The sequence below is a fragment of the Oryx dammah genome, unplaced genomic scaffold (genome assembly GCF_014754425.2).
Source record: "Oryx dammah isolate SB20612 unplaced genomic scaffold, SCBI_Odam_1.1 HiC_scaffold_28, whole genome shotgun sequence".
NCBI classification, from domain to species: Eukaryota; Metazoa; Chordata; class Mammalia; order Artiodactyla; family Bovidae; genus Oryx; species Oryx dammah.
The window spans coordinates 91,693,692-91,713,213 of NW_024070212.1; the positions used below are offsets into that span (position 1 = coordinate 91,693,692).

General features: G+C 36.5%; 1 protein-coding gene across 16 annotated transcripts in view; it reads left to right on the forward strand.

Moving 5' to 3' along the window:
• The window catches only part of TUT4 (terminal uridylyl transferase 4), a 136,317-nt gene that overhangs the window by 49,019 nt on the left and 67,776 nt on the right, over nucleotides 1–19,522 (forward strand). For all 16 annotated transcript variants that reach the window (XM_040231117.1, XM_040231127.1, XM_040231129.1 and 13 more), the window contains exons 5-6: nucleotides 16,888–17,065; nucleotides 19,127–19,215. In XM_040231117.1, the coding sequence (XP_040087051.1) occupies nucleotides 16,888–17,065; nucleotides 19,127–19,215 (267 nt within the window). The remainder of the gene's footprint in view (nucleotides 1–16,887; nucleotides 17,066–19,126; nucleotides 19,216–19,522) is intronic.

Genomic DNA, 19,522 nt, shown 5'->3' on the forward strand with positions numbered 1-19,522 from the left:
CATTTAAAATACTCAACAACTTGGGAAAGAAATCATTCAAATTTTATCAGCCTATTTTTATTCAATTAGCATTTCAGAAGAGTTAATTCCCTGGTGGCTCAGAGGTTAAAGTGCCTGCCTCCAATGCAGGAGACCCGGGTTCGATCCCTGGATCAGGAAGATCCCCGGGAGAAGGAAATGGTAACCCACTCCAGTATTCTTGCCTGGAGAATCCCATGGATGGAGAAGCCCGGTAGGCTACAGTCCATGGGGTCGCAAGGAGTCAGACACGACTGAGCAACTTCACTCAATAGAGACAAAGTGATAGTTTAAGAGATAATAAATGAGAAATTTCAAAAAATGTTGGAAGGTGCTGATCACTAGTTGCAGGAAGCTCAGGGAATTCCCAACAAACTTAAAAAGAAAGTCATTACACATTATATATATTACAGAGAAATTTTAGAATATTAAAAAAAAACCCAAACCAACCTTAAAATCAGCTATCCTGAACTTTTAGTGAAGTTGCAATAGTAGAGACTGGATTTACCTTCTTGAAATAAGCAACAAAACAAAAAGACAAATACTACTAATAATTTTTTTCTTTATGCAGTGAAGGACTGACAGTGAAAACAAACGAGCTCAATGATTACTCCAATTTGAGAGAGTTTTCAGATTGTACAATAGGGAGCAGAATGCAATGGGCTCCCAGAGATGAGGAGATGAACTTGACTTCAGGGAGTACAGTGTGGCTAGAGTTTGTAGGACAGAAAAACAAAAAAGAAAGCTATACAGGCAGAAACTCAAAGATCTATGAACAGTTCCCTCAGAATATTTAGTGCAATACTGATTGGTGCACGCATGTGAGAAAGCTGCCTGAAGTCAGGGAAAGAACCATCTGAAAGGATTAGAATAGTGCTTGGTGCACCTCCAAAGCCGTGAATAGTATCTTCTAACTGTCCAGACTGAAAAACCTCATGAGACTTCCCTGGTGGTCCAGTAGTTAAGATTCAGCGCTTCCAATGCAGGGGACCTGGATTTAGTCCCTGGTCAGGGATCTTGATCCAGTATGCCACAACTAAAGATCCTACATGCTGCAACAAAGATACCACATGCTGAAACGAAAATGAAAGATCCCATGTGCCCAAACTAAGACTCAGCACACAGTGAGTTCATTAAAATGAGCTAAATCCCAAACTCAAATAGCTAATCTGTGAATAAGAAAAATCTCAAAAGGAAGAGTTGTATTTTTACCCATATATATAACAGCTTCACATGAAATCTAAAATGATATTCAGACTGCTACTAGGGTATTTTCCAATGTATAACTTTCTTGATAATATGAACAGAATCTTACTTTAAAATAAAGCCTTCTTGGACTTCCCTGGTGGTATAGCAGATGAAAATCCACCTGCTACTGCAGAGGACATGAGTTTGATCCCTGGTCTGGGAGGAACATGCTGTGGATCAGCTAAGGCCATGAGCCACGGCTACTGAACATGCGGGCTGCAGTTACTGAAGCTCACATGCCTAGAGCTTGTGTGCTACAACAAGAGAAGCCACCACAATGAGAAGCCTGCACACTACAAGTAAGAGTAGCCACTGCTCTCTGCAGCTAGAGGAAGCCTGTGTGCAGCAATGAAGTCCCAGCACAGCCAAAAATAAATAATAAGAAAATAAAATTTTTAAAAAGGCCTAGTGTAGCTGGGTAAATAAATAAATATATATATTTTTTGAATGGACAAGCAAAAAGAAAAACCTCATACTTTGTGGGAAGTTGGGTAGAGTAATCAGAAAGATCTTATTTCAGTAGTGGGGAATCTTTAACCCTAAGCTAAATCTGGTGCCAACTAAAAAGTTTTGAAGGTAAGACACCAAAAGATAACCTATTTTCAGTTATTTCATGTCATTATAGAAAAAAGCTTGAGAATGTTTTTAGGAATACAAAATGTCCATCCTCCCCCGAAAGTTCACATTGTCTGCCATTCAGTCAAAAATTATCTGGAGTACAAGGCAGCAGGAAGATACAAATTGTGAAGAGAAGAAAGATCAGTCAATCAAAAGCAACCTTGAACTGACACAGTAGAATTGGTAGAGAAAGACATTAAGACAGTTAATATAACTACTCTTGATGTTCCTAAAGATAGGGACATGGAAGATATAAAAATGATTCAAATTGAACTTACAGAAATGCAAACTATAATGTCTAAGATGAAAAATACAGTATGAAGGATGGCAGATGAGACATTGCAAAAGAAGAGGTTGGTGAACTTAAAGATATAGGAATGAAAGTAAATAATGAAACAGAAAGAAAAAAGAACTTGGAAAAAAGAAAAGAGCATCATTGAGCTCTGTGATAATTGATATTTGTACCATTTCTTCATAAACTCTTAAGAACATTGAGGAGGAATGCTTCCTAACCCGGTCTATAAAGACCATATTACTCTAATACAGGAACCAGAAGAGGATATTGCAATGAAAGAAAACTTCAGATCAGTATCCCTCATTAGCATAATTGCAAAAATTCTAAACGTTATTTTAGAAAATTGAATCCAACAATATGTTTAAAGGAGGAAATACAAAATGACCAAATAAGAATTTATTCCAGGAGTGCATTTTTGGCTTAACATTAGAAAATGAATCACTGTAATTCATCATATTAACAAACAGAAAAAGAAAAATGTGATCATATTTGTAGATGCTGAAAAAGCATTTTAAAAAGTCTTGATTAAAAAAAATCTCAGCAGACTAGGAATAGAAGGGAATTTTCTCAACATCCTAAAGAATATCTGTGAAGAAGTTACAACTAACATTATACTTAATGGCGAAAACTGAATGTTTTCTCCCTTTTAAGATAGAAAAAAGACAGGCATGAAAATGGTATAGCTATGGAAAACTGTATTGTAGTTCCTCAAAAAGTTAAAAATGGAATTACTATATGATCCAACAGTTACACTTTTGAATATAAACTCAAAGGAATTGAAAGCAGGGTCTTTAAGTGATATTTGTACCACCATGTTCATTATAGCATTATTCACAATAGCTAAAACATGGAAGCAACTCACCTGTCCATCAGCAGATGAATGGATAAACAAAATGTTACATATACATACACTGAAATATACTGCCTTAAAAAAGAAGGTAATTCTGATATGTCACAACATGGAAGAACCTTGAGTAAGTTAATGCTAACTGAAATAAGCCAATTGTAAAAAGACAAATACTGTAATTATTCCACTTATATGAGATACTTTGAGTAGTCAGAATCATAAAGACAGAAAGTTGAATGGTGGTTGTCTGGGGAGATGGAGGAATGGAAAGGTTTCATTTTTACAAGATAAAAAGAATTCTGCTGATGTGTGATGGTGATGGTTGCACAACAAATGAATGTACTTAATTCCATTGAATTGTACTTGTAAAAATGGTTAAGATAGTACATTTTATGTTATGTATGTTTTATCACAGTAAAAAAATTGGGGAAAAGGGTAGATATGTTCACTCTTACCACTTTTATTCAGCGTTTTATTCGAAGTTCTAGCCAGTGAATTCAGACAAGAGAAAGAAAGGAAAGCTATCTAAGTTGGAAAAGAAGTACAACTATATTTGTAGGTAAATGTGATTATTTATATAGAATATTCAGTGACGTCAGAAAAGAGTTATTAGAGTTAATGAGTTTAGCAAGGTTGCAGAATACAAACTCAGCATGCAAAAGTCCATTGTATTTTTATATACTAATAATGAATAGTACCAAAGTGAAATTCAAAAAACTATTTACAGTAGCATCAAAAATATGCAAAATTATGCACAGAAATTATAAAACATTCCTGAGAGAAATTAAAGAAGAGCTAAAGAAATGCAGAAATAAACCTTATTTATGTGTTGGAAGAACTAATATTATTAAATTTCTTTCTAAACTGATCGTACACTCAGCCCAATCCTGAACAAAACCCTGAATTGAAAGATTCTAAAATTCATCTGGAATATAGACTGCTATATTTAAAATAGATAAGCAACAAGGACCTACTTTATAGCACAGGGAACTATATTCAGTATCTTATCAGTTCAGTTGCTCAGTCGTGTCCAACACTTTGCGACCCCATGAATCACAGCACGCCAGGCCTCCCTGTCCATCGCCAACTCCCGAAGTCCACTCAAACTCAATATCTTATAATAACCTATAATGGAGAAGGATCTGAAAAAGAATATATCTGTATGTATTTACATACGTATGTATGTATAACTGAATCACTTTGTTGTAACCCGAAATGCTGCAAATCAACTATACTTCAATAAAAAAAACTAAAAAAGAAGGAAAAGAAAAGCTGAAATTCATCTGGAAAAGCAAAAGCCCTAGAAATTTCAAAAGAACTTTGAAAAGAACAAAGTTGGAGGACTAACAACACCTGCTTTACAGACTTAAACTATAGTAATAAGGCAGTGTGGTATTGGCATAAAATAGACAAATAGATCAGTGGAGCAGAATAGTGAGTATAGAAATGGCACACTTGTATGAACAACTAATTTTTTTTTTACAGAGATTCAAAGGCAATTCAGTGGAAAAATTACACTCTCTTAAACTTGTGAATAGTTAAATATCCATGAATAAAGAAAGACCTTTGATCCATACCTTACTTATAGACCTAAATGTAAAACCTAAAAGTATAAAATTTCCAGGATAAGATGTGGTAGAAAATCTTTATGACCTTGGATTGGGCAAAATTTCTTAGATATGATACTAAAGAGGAAAAAAATGATGAATGGACTTACTCAAAATTAAAAACTTCTGCTCTTTGAAAGATATCTTTAAAGAATGACAGTACTAGCTGCAGATTGGGAAAAAATATTCACAACTCATATCAGGTAACTGAGTTGTATCTAGAAGAAATAAAAAACTTCTAAAACTCAGTAATAAGTACAGTAATCACCCCTTATTCATGGTTTTGCTTTCCATGGTTTCAGTTACCCTTGGTCAGCCATGTCTGAAAATATCAAATGGAAAATCCCACAAATAAAGAGCGTACAGTTTTAAATGCATGCCATTCTGAATTCAGTTCAGTTCAGTAGCTCAGTCATGTCTGACTGTGAAACCATGGACTACAGCATGCCAGGCTTCCCTGTCCTTCACTATCTCCTGGAATTTGCTCAAACTCATGTCCATTGAGTCTGGGATGCCATCCAACCATATCATCCTCTGTCGTCCCCTTCTCCTCCTGCCTTCAGTCTTTGCCAGCATCGGGGTCTTTTCCAATGAGTCAGTTCTTTGCATCAGGTGGCGAAAGTATTGGAGCTTCAGCTTTAGCATCGGTCCTTCCAGTGAATATTCAGGGTTGATTTCCTTTAGGATGGACTGGTTTGATCTCCTTGGTGTCCAAGAGTCTTTTCCAACACCACAGTTCAAAAGCATCAATTCTTTGGCACTTAGCTTTCTTTATGGTCCAAACTCTCACACAGGTACATGACTACTGGAAAAACCATGGCTTTGACTACGTAGACCTTTGTTGGAAAAGTAGTCTCTGCTTTTTAATACCCTGTCTTAGGTTCATCATAGCTTTTCTTCCAAGGAGCAAGCATCTTTTAATTTCACGACTGTAGTCGTTTGCAGTGATTTTGGATCCCAAGAAAATAAAGTCTGTCACTGTTTCCATTGTTTCCCCATCTGTTTGCCATGAGGTGATGGACTGGTTGCCATGATCATAGTTTTTTTTAATGTTGAGTTTTAAGCCAGCTTTTTCACTGTCCTCTTTCACCTTCATTAAGAGGTTCTTTTAGTTCCTCTTCACTTTCTGTCATTAGGATGGTGTCATTTTCATACCTGCAGTTACTGATATTTCTCCCAGCAATCTTGATTCTACCTTGTGCTTCATCCAGCCTGGCATTTTGCATGATGTACTCTGCATATAAGTTAAATAGGCAGGGTGACAATATATAGCCTTGATGAACTCCTTTCCCAATTTTAAACCAGTCCGTTGTTCCATGTCTGGTTCTGATTGAATAGTGTGGTGAAATTTCTTGTTTGGCTTTGTCCTGCCCATAATGTGGGTATCTGCACAGTGTATGCTACCTGTCTGTTAGTTACTTGGTAGCCATCTTATCAGATTGGCTGTTGGTGGTATCACAGTGCTTGTGTTTGAGTAATTTTTACTTAATAATAGCCCCACCGTGCAAAAGTAGTGATGCAGGCAATTTGAGTAGTCTCTTAATGTGCCTAATTTATAAATAAAACTTTATCATAGGTATGTATGTAGAGGAAGAGAATAGTATTTACAGGGTTCAGTGCTTTCTGTGGTTTTAGGCTTCCAGTGGAGGCCTTAGAGCATATCCTCCAAGGATGAGGGGGAACTACTATAAACAAACAACCAAATAAAAATATGGGCAAAAGATTTGAGCCAACATTTTATTAAAGAAGACATACAGATTGCAAGCACATGAAAAGATGCCCAACATTATTCTTCATCAGGGAAATCACTGCACTTATAAGAACAGCTAAAATTAGAAAGATTGACTGTGCCAAGTGTGAATGAATGGCAAGTCTAAAACAGTGCTGGTGGAAATGTAAAACAGTATTGGGTTGGCTAAAAAGTTTGTTTGGGATTTTCCATAGCATAAGATGGTATAGAAAAACCTGAATGAATTTTTTGGCCAACCCAATAATCCACCTTTTATTTTAAAGGTTTATTTTTAAATTATTTTTTAATTGAGAGTCGGTTGACATACAACATGTTAGTTTCACATGTACAGCATATTGATTCAACATATGTATATTTTGTGAAATAATCACAATAAATTTAGTCAATACCAACTACCACACATAACCTTTTTTTTTCTTGAGGTGAGAACTTCACCTCAATCTTCACTTTAAGATTTATGCTTAGCAACTTTTCAATAGACAATACTGCATTATTAACTATAATTACCAAGAAGTATATATAAATCTTAAGGACTGATTTATTTTATAACTGAAAGCTTTTTTAACCTTTTAACTACGTTCACCCATTTCGCTCACCCCCAACCACTAATCCCTGCCTCTGGCAATGACCAATATGTTCTCTGTATTAGTTCAGTTTTTGTTGCTATTGTTTTTAGATTCCACATACAAGTGAGATCATACAATATTTATCTTTCTTGGTCAGACTTACTTCATTTAACAGTATGCCCTCAGGGTCCATCATGTTGTTTCACATGGCAAGATTTACTTTTTTTTAATGGCTGAATAATGTTAAGTTGTATATATGGACCACATTTTCTTTATTCACTCATCCATCAGTGGATATGTAGGTTGTTTGCATGTCTTGAATATTGTAAATAAAGCTGCAGTGAACGTGGAAGTGCAGATTTATTTTCCTGTTAGTGTTTTAATTTTTTTTTAGATAAATACCCAGAAGTGGAATTACTAGGTCACATGGTAATACATCCATTTTTGAAAACATATTGGCAGTTTTTTAAAAGTTAAACATACAACTAATACATGATTCAGCCATTCCATTCCTATGGGTTCATCCAAGATAAATGAAAGCATATGTCTCTACACTTACTTGTATATGAGTATTCATAGCAGTTTTATGTTTAATAATTAGCCAAAGAAGTGAACAAATACACGTGGTATATCCATATCTTGTTATGCTGTTTGTTGTTAAAAGGAGTGAACTATTGACTATATAACAACATAGATGGATCTTAAGTATCATGAGTGTAAAAAGTCAGACAAAAATGACTATATACTGTGCAATTCCATATATATAAAATTCTAGAAAATGTAGTCTAAGCTGTAATCATAGAAAGCAGATTGGTCGTTCCCAGAATATGGGTGTAGAAGAAGGATGGAGTGATTACAGAGGGATATGAGGAAATTTCTGAGAGAGATTGGTATGTTTATTATCTTGATGGTGGTGATGGTTTTATTATATATATATGTCAAAAATGAACCAAATTGTAAAATTTAAATATGTGCAATTTATTTTATATAAATTATATCCACAGTAAAGTTGCTTTTTTAAAAGCAGCGGAAAAGATAAAGCCATTCACAAAGGTGCCGAGGATGGGAATGTTGGCTGACTTATCAATAACAGCAATAGAAGCCAGAAGACAGTTGAATAGTATCTTCAGAGTTCTGGAGGAAGGAAAAATCTCCTGTCAACATAGATTTCTTTTATTTTTTTGGCCACACCACATGGCATGAGGAACTTCCCTGACCAAGGATTGAACCCATGCCTCCTGCATTGGAAGCACAGAGTCTTAAGCACTAGATCACCAGGGAAGTCCTTTTTTTTTTAAAAAAACTATATTTCTATACCCAGTGAAATTGTCTAACAGTAATGGGCACAGAATATATATATATATACACACACATGCATTTATTTTTATTTTATTCAAGTATAGTTGATTTACAGTGTTGTGTTAATTTCTGCTCTAAAGCAGAATAATTCAGATCTATACATTCTTTTTTCTTAAATCATTGACCCATGGTCTTGTAAGCCAGTAACTCTTATTTATTTATTTTTGGCTGTGCTGGGTTTTCATTGCTGTGTGTGCAGGCTTTCTCTAGTTGCAGCCAGCAGGGCTACTCTTGGTTGTGCTGTGTAGGCTTCTCACTATGGTGGTTTTCTTGTTGCGAGCATGGGCTCTAGGCTCATGGGCTTCAGCAGCTTTGGCACATAGACTCAGCAGTGGCATTCCTGGTAGGGATTGAACTTGTGTTCCCTGCATTGGCAGGTGGATTCTTAACCACTAGACCACTAGGGAATCCCAGTATACTTTATTTTTTTTAAGTTTATTTATTTATTTGGCTGTGCCAGATCTTAGTTGAGGCACACAGATCTTTGATCTTTGTTGTGGCTTGTGGCATGTTGGTTGCAACATGTGAGATCTAGTTCCCTGACCAGGGATTGAACCTGGCCCCCTGCATTGGAAGTACGAAGTCTTAGCCACTGGACCACCTGGGAAGTGCCCCACATTCTTTCCAATATTCTTTTCCATTATGGTATATCCCAGGACATTGAATATAGTTCCATGTGCTATAAGCAGGATCTTGTTGGTAATCCATGCTATAAATATAATAGTTTGAATATCTGTTAATCCCAAGCCTCCCAGTCCATCTCTCCCCACCACTTTTGGCAAACACAGATCTGTTTTCTATGTCTGTGATTCTGTTTCTGTTTCAAAAGTAAGTTCATTTGTGTCATATTTTGGATTCCACATATAAGTGATGTTACATGATATTTGTCTTTCTCTTTCTGACCAGCTTCACTTAGTATAATAAAAGATGCTTACTCCTTGGAAGAAAAGTTATGACCAACCTAGATAGCATATTCAAAAGCAGAGACATTACTTTGCTGACTAAGGTCCGTCTAGTCAAGGCTATAGTTTTCCCAGTGGTCATGTATGGATGTGAGAGTTGGACTGTGAAGAAGGCTGAGCGCCGAAGAATTGATGCTTTTGAACTGTGGTGTTGGAGAAGACTCTTGAGAGTCCCTTGGACTGCAGGGAGATCCAACCAATCCATTCTGAAGGAGATCAGCCCTAGGATTTCTTAGGGAGGAATGATGCTAAAGCTGAAGCTCCAGTACTTTGGCCACCTTACGCGAAGAGTTGACTCATTGGAAAAGACTTTGATGCTGGGAGGGATTGAGGGCAGGAGGAGAAGGGGACGACCGAGGATGAGATGGCTGGAAGGCATCACTGACTCGATGGATGTGAATCTGAGTGAACTCCGGGAGTTGGTGATGGACAGGGAGGCCTGGCGTGCTGCGATTCATGGGGTCGCAAGGAATCGGACATGACTGAGCGACTGAACTGAACTGAACTGAAGTTCATCTGTGTTGCTGCAGATGGCATTATTTTGTTCTTTTTTATGACCGAGTAGTAGTCCTTGTATATGTGTACCATGTTTTTATCCTGTTGATGGACATTTAGTTTGTTTCTGTGTCTTGGCCACTATGACTGGTGCAACTGTGTACATAGGAGAGCATGTATTTTTTCAAATTAGAGTTCCCTCCAGATATATTCCGGTGTGGGATTGCTGGTTCATATGGTTCTGTTTGTAGTTTTTTAAGGAAACTCCATACTGTTCTCCATACTGGTTATACCATTTTACTGGTTATACCATTTTACATTCCCACCAACAATGTAGGAGGGTTCTCTTTTCTCCACAGTGTCTCCAGCATTTTTATTTGTACACTTTTTAACGATGGACATTCTGACTGATGTGAGGTGGTACCTTGTAGGTACCTTGTAGAGAGTCACATTTCTCTAATAATTAGTGATTTTGAACATCTTTTCATAGGCCTGTTGGCCATCTGTATGTCTTCTTTGGAGAAGGATTGATTTAGGTCTGCCTCTTTTTTGATGGACCTAACAGAGTCAGAAGAGGTGGCAAGAATACACAGAACTATACATAAAAGGTCTTAAGGACTCATGTGGTGTGGATGCTCACTTGGAGCCAGACATCCTTGGGTGTGAAGTCAAGTGGGCCTTAGGAAGCATTACTACAAACAAAGCTAGTGGAGGTGATGGAATTCCAGCTGAACTATTTCAGATCCTAGAAGATGATACTGTTACAGTGCTGCACTCAGTATGTCAGCAAATTTGGAAAACTCAGCAGTGGCCACAGTACTGGAAAAGGTCAGTTTTCATCCCAGTTCCAAAGAGGGCATGCTAAAGAATGTTCAAACTACCAGACAGTTGTGCTCATTTCCTGTACTAGTAAGGTTATGCTCAAAATCCTTCAAGCTAGGCTTCTGCAGTACTTGAATTGAGAATGTCTAGATGTACAAGTTGGATTTAGAAAAGGCAGAGGAACCAGAGGTCAAATTGCCAACATTCATTGGATAATAGAGAAAGTAAGGGAATTCCAGAAAAAAAAAAAAAATTGTGCTTCGTTGTGCTAAATCCTGTGACTGTGTGGATCACAACAAACTTTGGAAAATTCTTAAAAGAGACGAGACTACCAGACCATCTTACCTGTCTCCTGAGAAAGCTGTATGTGGGTCAAGAAGCAACAGTTAGAACCTTATATAGAACAAATGACTGGTTCAGAATTGGGAAAGGAGTATGACAAAGCTGTATATTGCTACCCTGTTTATTTAACTTATATGCAGAGTACATCATGCAAAGTGCTGAGCTGCATGAGTTACAAGCTGGAATCAACATTTCCAGGAGAAATAGCAACAATCTCAGATATGCAGATGATACTCTGCATATCTCATGCCAGAAAATGAAGATCAACTGAAGAGCCTCTTGATGAGGGTGAAGAAGAGTGAAAAAGCTGGCTTAAAACATTAAAACATTAAAACAACTAAGATCATGACTTCCGTTGCCATCACTTCAAGGCAAATAGAAGGGGGAAATGTGGAAACAGTGACAGATTTTCTCTTCTTGGGCTCCAAAATCACTGTGGATGGTAACTGCAGCCATGAAATTAGAAGATGCTTGCTTCTTGGAAGGAAAGCTATGACAATCCTAGACAGTATATTAAAAGTGAACAGATCACTTTCCTGACAAAGGCCCATATAGTCAAAGCTGTGGTCTTTCCAGTAGTCATGTACGGATGTGTGAGTTGTACCATAGGGAAGTCTGAGTGCTGAAGAATTGATGCTTTCAGACTGTGGTGCTGGAGAAGACTCTTGAGTGTCCCTTGGACAACAAGGAGTTCAAACCAGTCAATCCTAAGGGGAATCAGCCCTGAATACTCATTGGATGGACTGGTGCTGAAGCTCTAAGACTTTAGCCACCTGATGGGAAGAGCTAGCTAACTCATTGGAAAAGACCCTGATGCTGGGAAAGATTGAAGGCAGGAGAATGGGATGACAGAGGATGAGATGGTTGGATGGCATCACTAACTGGATGGACATGAACTTGGGTGAACTCTGAGAGATGGTGAAGGACAGGGAAGCCTAGCGTGCTGCAGTCCATTGGTTCACAAAGAATCAGATGTGAGTTAGTGACTGAACGACAACAACAAAAATCCTGCTTTCCTAGTACCGTGTTTTGATAAGACAGTTCTTCACATTGAATGTTCTTAATGTTTTTATTAAAAATAATTTGACCTTATATATGAACATCTACTTCTGGGCCCTCATTTTATTGGCCTCTTATTGTGTCTATCTTTATGCCAATGCAATACTCTTTTGGTTACTGTGACTTTGCACTAAGTTTTGAAATCAGGAAATTTGAGTCCCCTAAGTTTGTTGCTCTTTTTCAAGATTGTTTTGGCTGTTTGGGGTCTCTTGAGGGTCCATGTGAATTTTAGGATTTTTTTTTTCTACAAAAAAGTTGTTGGGATTTTGATAGGGATTGAATTGGATATGTAGATTGCTTTGGATACTACTGACATCTTAACAATATTGAGTCTGCCAGTCCAGAACATGGAATGCTCAGTTGCTTAGTTGTGTCTGACTCTCTGTGATGCTATGGACTGTGTAGCCTGTCAGCTTTCTCTGTCCAAGAGTTTCTCCCAGCATGGAATATCTTTTTTTTAATTCACGTCTTCTTTAATTTCTTTAAGCAGCATTTTGTCTTTTTTCAATGCATACCTCTTTCATCTTCTTGGTTAAATTCATTCTTAAGTCTTTTATTCTCTTTGATGCTGTTTTGGATGGAATTATTTTCTTCTGTTTCAAATTGTTTATTGTTAGTATATAGAAATGCACCTGATTTTAAAAATACTTTTATTTATTTTTATTTTTGACTGAGCTCAGTCTTCATTGCTGTGCAGAATTTTCTCTAGTTGTGGTGAGTGGGAGCTACTCTAGCTGTGGTGAGCAGGCTTCTCATTGTGGTGGCTTCTTTTGTTGTGGTACACCACTCTAGGTGTGCAGGCTTCAGTAATTGCAGCATATGGGCTCAGTAATTATGGCTCCTAGGCTCTAGAGCACAGACTCAGTAATTGTGGTGCATGGGCTTAGTTGCTCCATGGCATGTGGGATCTTCCCTGATTAGGGACTGAACCCATGTCTCCTGCATTGGCAGGCAGATTCTTTACTGCTCTGCCACCAGGGAAGCCCAGAAAGGCACCTGAGTTTTGAGTGTTGGTTTGTATCCTGCTGAATTTGTTCAGTAGTTCTGATGTCTGTTTTTAGACTTTTAAGGGTTTTCTATATTCTCAGTTCAGTCACTCAGTCGTGTCCAACTCTTTGCGACCCCATGAATCTATATACTAGGTTATGTTTATCTGTGAATAGGGATAATTTTATTTATTCTTTTTTAATGTGAATGCCTTTTATTTCTTTTTCTTGCCTAATTCCTTTGGGTAGAAGTGTTGAATAGAAGTGGTGAAATGGTCATTCTTTACTGGTTCCTAATCTCAGAGGAAGAATTTCAGTTTTTCACTATCAGATATGATGTTAGCTATAGGTTTTTCATACATGGTCTTATATAGCAGTAGTTTCATTTTGTTCCTAGTTTTTTGAGTACTTTTACCACAGAGGAGTGTTGTATTTTGTCAAATGGTTTTTCTGCATCAGTTGAGGTTCTTTGTCCTTTCTCCCCTTTCATGCTGTTAAGATGATATATTACATCTTGATTGTTTTATGTTGAACCATTCTTGTGTTCTAGGAATAAATCACATTTGGTCATGGTGTATAATCCTTTTAATATTCTGTGAATTCAGTTTGCTAGTATTTAGTTGAGAATTTATTGAAAGTTTTTAAATAGAAGAATAACTGGTATGTGCTGTGCTTAGTTGCTCAGTCATGTCTGACTGTTTGTGACCCCATGGACTGTAGCCCGCCAGGCTCCTCTGTCCAAGGGGATTCTCCAGGCAAGAATACTGGAGTGGGTTGCCATGCCTTCCTCCAGGAGGTCTTCCCAACTCAGGTATCGAACTGAGGTCTCCACATTACAGCCTGATTCTTTATTGTCTGAGCCACAGGGGAAGCCCAAGAACACTGGATTGGGTATCCTGTTCCTTCTCTAGTGGAACTTCCCCACCCAGGAATCGAACCAGAATCTCCTTCATTGCAGGCAGATTCTTTACCAGTTGAGCTACCCAGGAAGCCCAATAACTGGTATAAATACAGGGAATTGGATGAAGAGTCAGAGATTAGAAATGGGAGAATGATTAGGAGATTTTTGCCTCCTGGGCAAATTTTCCAAGCCTAAACTAGTTCTTTCCATTATTTACCTCACCTCAGTAGAAGGCACCGTCATTTGCCCTGTTCTTAGCATAAGCACGTTTGAGTCATCTTTGGGTTCATCTCTTTCTTTCATACCCCACATTCAAACAATTAATAAATTCTATTGAATATGCCTTCAAAATATTGTGTATTTCACATTTAGTCATTTGTCACATATCTCTACTTTTTGTGCTGTAATCTGAGCTACTACCATCTGTCACATGAACTGTTTTCAAGTTATTCCATTTTTTTCCCCCACAATCTTCTTCACGTAGCAGCCAGAATTTTCTTTTAAAATATATCATGTTATTTCCTACTTATAGCCCATCAGTGGCTTCCCAACTTAAAATTCTAAACCCTTATCAGATTTTACAAGGTTGTACTATATTTGGCTTCTACTTAACTTTTCAACTTCATCACATTTCATAGTCACCCCTTTGTTACTCAGCTTCAGACATTAGGCTTTTTTTTTTGTCTCTGAGTCCTTGCATTTACTATTTCCTATGTCTTGGAAAATACAGATAATTGGATGAAGAATCATAGATTAGAAATGGGAGAATAATGTGCAGATTTTTGCCTCTTGGGCAAGTTTTCCAAGCCTATTTCCTATGTCTTGAATGCTCTCCCCCCAGAAATTTAAATGTCTCTTTTCTTCACTTCTATCAAGTCTCTTTACCTGTTTAGAGTGATTTTGTCTACTCGATTCTATAGTAGCACCCTCTTCTCGTCAGTCTGTAGCCTCTTACCCTGTTTCTTCTTAATAACACTACCTGACACTATAGTATTTATTCATTTATATGTTATCTGTTTTCTCTAATTAGAATATATGTTACAGAAGGGCAGGGACTTAATTGATCATATTTATGATAGGATATATATCATGTTGATATGAGGATGATCAATGATATGAGGATATAAATGACAATATTTGATGGAACAGTATCCTAAAGGAGGTGAAGTGAAGTGAAGTCGCTCAGTCGTGTCCGACTCTTTGCGACCCCATGGACTGTAGCCTGCCAGGCTCCTCTGTCCATCGGATTCTCTAGGCAAGAATACTGGAGTGGGTAGCCATTTCCTTCTCCAGGGGATCTTCCCCACCCAGGGACTGAACCCGGGTATCCCACATTGGAGGCAGATGCTTTAACCTCTGAGCCACCAGGGAAACCCAAAGTGAAGGTGAAGTTGCTCAGTCATGTCCGAGTCTTTGCAACTCCATTAACTGTAGCCTACCAGGCTCCTCCATCCATGGGATTTTGCAGGCAAGAACACTGGAATGGGTTGCCATTTCCTTCTCCAGGAGATCTTCCCAACCCAGGGATTGAACCCAGGTCTCCTGCATTGTAGGCAGACAGTTTACCGTCTGAGCCACCAGAATAGGCTTATTAATAGCATAGAGGAGTGTGTTCATTGATTGTCTTTTATCCATTTTCAATCTAGAAAGACTTCTGTGTATATAAAGATAGTTTTGTTACATGTTAATTTTATATCATTTTTTTCACTAAGTATGTTGGATAAATCCTGGAAAAAAAAGTCCTGAAAACTGATATATCTGTTCATCTAACATGTATTTAGTTTATAGTTAAGATTGTAAAAATGATCACAGAAACTTGTAAAAACAAAATTGTCTTACTTTCTTTGTTTAACTATTCTGTCCCATAGGTAAACTTTATATAGGTTAAAACTGATTATGATAATAAAATTAGGAATAGACCAAAGTCTTTGTTTAGCCATATTGAGTGTGGGAGGAGTAAAGAACAAATTTACTTTTGATTATTCTTTTGGGAGCTCCTTATCTCAGAAAAATAAGAGATTGTTTCTTGACTGAAATGTGATAATAGAAAATGCTTTCATTATAATATTAAATAAAAAATGTAATAGATGCAGGAGATGTGGGTTCAGTCCCTGGTTTGGGAAGATCCTCTGGAGTAGGAAATGGCAACCTGCTCCAGTATTCTTGCCTGAAAAATTCCTTGGACAGAGAAGCCTGGTGGGCTACAGTCCATGGGGTTGCAAAGAGTCCGACATGATCGTGTACTCTGTGCCGCGCGCATGCGCGCGCACACACGATCTTCAGTTATGTTAAAAAAAAAATGAACAGAATAGTATGGGAGCTAGTGGATGATTTTCTTCTTTTCCTGTAATTTATGTAGCTTTTGCAGTTACCCTGTATTTTTTAAAATCAGTATTAATCAATTAATTTAAAAAAGTTTCTGTGCATATATAATATAGGCCCCATTTAGCTCCTTGTTTTAAATTGGCTTTCAAACTTAGCAGAATAAAGATTAAAAAAAAAACCATTTTGCCTAGTTTTGTATAAAATAACAGGGAAATCTTTTTTAATGGGAGGTAGTATATAAAATATATGATGATAGTGTTTAGAATGTTTTCCTGCAGTGATTTAATCTGATACTGTACATGCCAGTCAGACACAGTCAAGACCTTCTGCTACACCTAAGACAGTCTCTTTTGGCTGCAACAGAATGATCAGCTAAATGTTGTACTTATGGAATCTTGGCTTGTAGCATTTCATAATTTATGCAGACAGTAAAGTAAAACAAGTTTTATTTTTCAAATGTTTAATAACAGCTCCCCCATAGCATCTCTCATGCTTTCAATCCTGTTTCACAAAGGCAGGGATCTCTGTCTCTTTTTGTTCAGTTTCACTTCCTAGATGTCTTAAATCTGGCAATAGAAGATGAATATTGATGATGAATACGTTGAGTATGTGCTGCTCTCCTGAATATGAGGACATTAAAATAGAAGTGTCTTTTTGTATTGTTGTTATTAAACATTACACTAACAGGAAAAACAGGAAGAAAGTGAGCTTCGTTCTCTGCCGCCTCCTTCCCTTGCCCACTTGGCTGCTTTAAGTGTTGCAGTTATTGAATTAGCAAAAGAACAAGGAATAACAGATGATGACCTCAAAGTCCGTCAGGAAATTGTGGAGGAAATGTCAGAGGTTATAACAACATTTTTACCAGGTACAACTTCATTTTATACTTAATTTTAAAAATGATACAACTCTTCCTCTTGCTTCCTCTTAAACTTATGTTTTTCTTTCAATTTTTTTCTCTTTTTTTCTACTTAAAAGTAGATGAATTTCATTATTTTATAAGTGAACTTTTTGGTGGGAAATAGTTCAGAAAAAGAAAAGGAAAAATTATAGTATGGTATAATTTTTGTAATAAGAAAAAAAGATTTTTAAAGTGTCAGATACACTTTAAAATAATTGCTTAGTGTTTGAATATTGCTGCTGCTGCTGCTGCTGCGTCGCTTCAGTCGTGTCCAATCCTGTGTGACCCCATAGACGGCAGCCCACCAGGCTCCTCCGTCCCTGGGATTCTCCAGGCAAGAACACTGGAGTGGGTTGCCATTTCCTTCTCCAGTGCATGAAAGTGAAAAGTGAAAGAGAAGTCATAACACGTATAGGTAGACCAAAAATAAGATCTAAAGATGGGGGTTGAAATGCAGTATTACACATGCTGCATTTCTATAGAAAGGCTTGCCCAACAGAATGATATACAGCTTACATAACAAGGTGTGGTTCTAGTTACAGTAGGTTTTGCCTTTCCAGATCATACCTGGGTAGTTTTTCACCACTGCTTCTGCCATGGAGAGAGGTTAAATGCTTTTTGAGGGCAGATTTGTGCTTGAAATCCATGTCACACCAGTGGCATTTGTATGGCCAATCCCCGCTGTGTATATTCAAGTGGTTCTGAAGTGAATATTGCATTTTATATTAAATTTTCATTGTCATTGACTTCTGAATGGACATTTTAATCATATTTATTTCAGTTGTATGTATTCATGCTACTCACTAAATAAAATTTTTTTTGCTTGATTGTGGGGAAAATTAATTTAGGATGTAAGAGGCAAAATTTGCACTTTTATTTCTTTTTTTGACTCTTGATCTTTCTTTACAGAAAGCTTAAGTTTTGAGTTCAAGGGGGAATTGGGTTGTTTATTATAGACGTTTATGTATAGATTATTTGCTTAGCCCTTATTTTTTTCCATTAATACTGAATTTAAATAAATTAAAATGTATATTAAATATGATTTGTTTCTTACCACCAAAGGGATTTTGGACAGTTAATAAATTATAGTTTTATATGAAGCCATTGTGATATTTATAAGAAAGAATATAAATTGAAATTGAAAAATATTTCTCTATTATTTCTAATAACTAATAATAAAATTAATAATGTAGTTTTATATCTAAAACACATTGGTATTAATTTAAATTACATATAGAAATGATACACTATTATAAAAAAGAATGAAATATTTAGGATTTTAATGACTTAGATGACCTTTAGACAATTTGTGAACATGAAAAGTAGGGTTTTATATGTATAACTGAGTATAAACTTACACTTTCTAACATACTAAAAATATGTCCATCAGTCCTAATCATGTTATTTTTCAACTTGTCCTCAGAGTTTTCCAACTCTGTTCATAATATTTGCCTTATTATGATTTTTGAAATAACATGTTTGTTAGTTTGCAAAAGATGTAGGTGGCATGTTATTGTTAACTTTATTTTGTTGTATGAACTCTTGAAAACTATAGTTTTTTGGTTTTAGGTCTGCAATATCAATTGAGTTGGCTTCATTTTGTGTTTTTAAGAGCATTGGCTGAATGTCTGTGATTCCTTCCCCATTTAAAATGCTATTGCACGTGTAAATAGAAATATCTAAAAATGTAGTTTGTGACAGTACCCATAGCTAGGTTAGTACATTCTATACTGTTACATATTAAATGTGAAACATACTTCTGGTCATTCCTAAATGAATTATTACTAAAATTTTGTCTAAACACTGAATTTGTATGAGTTATTTCTCTCTTCCTGAACCCTATAAATGAGAAACATTTTTATTCTCTTGTAGATCAGTTAAGAAAGGATATTATTGTTTTAAAATTCTTGTATTAGAATTGGAAGACACAGAATTAAAATATATGCAATTTTCCTACCACTGTTTATTTTTAAAAGTTCTCATATTTGCATGCTGTTTCATACTTTGATATTTTTCCTTCATTTCCAGAGTGTTCGCTTAGGTTGTATGGCTCATCTCTGACTAAGTTTGCTCTGAAAAGTAGTGATGTTAATATAGATATAAAATTTCCTCCCAAGGTGAGTAATTAGAAAAGAACCTTTCCTGTGTTATTCTTACTTAGTAGTTAGTGGTTTTTATTATCTTTTTAGAGAAGATACAGGGGAGTATAAAACTCTGGCTTGTAGAATGTTACCATGATGATTTAACAGTGCTTTTGGAAAGTACTTTTTAGGTGTTAGGCATAGATAGTATTAAAGAAAAATGAGACAGAAAATAAAAAGGAAGAAGAGGATGGCATTTAAAAAAAAAAAGAAAGGAAAAATGCTTGTGTTTGACAGTGTTGAACAGTTATTGCTTATGATAAGCAGCATAAAAAGAGGAAAG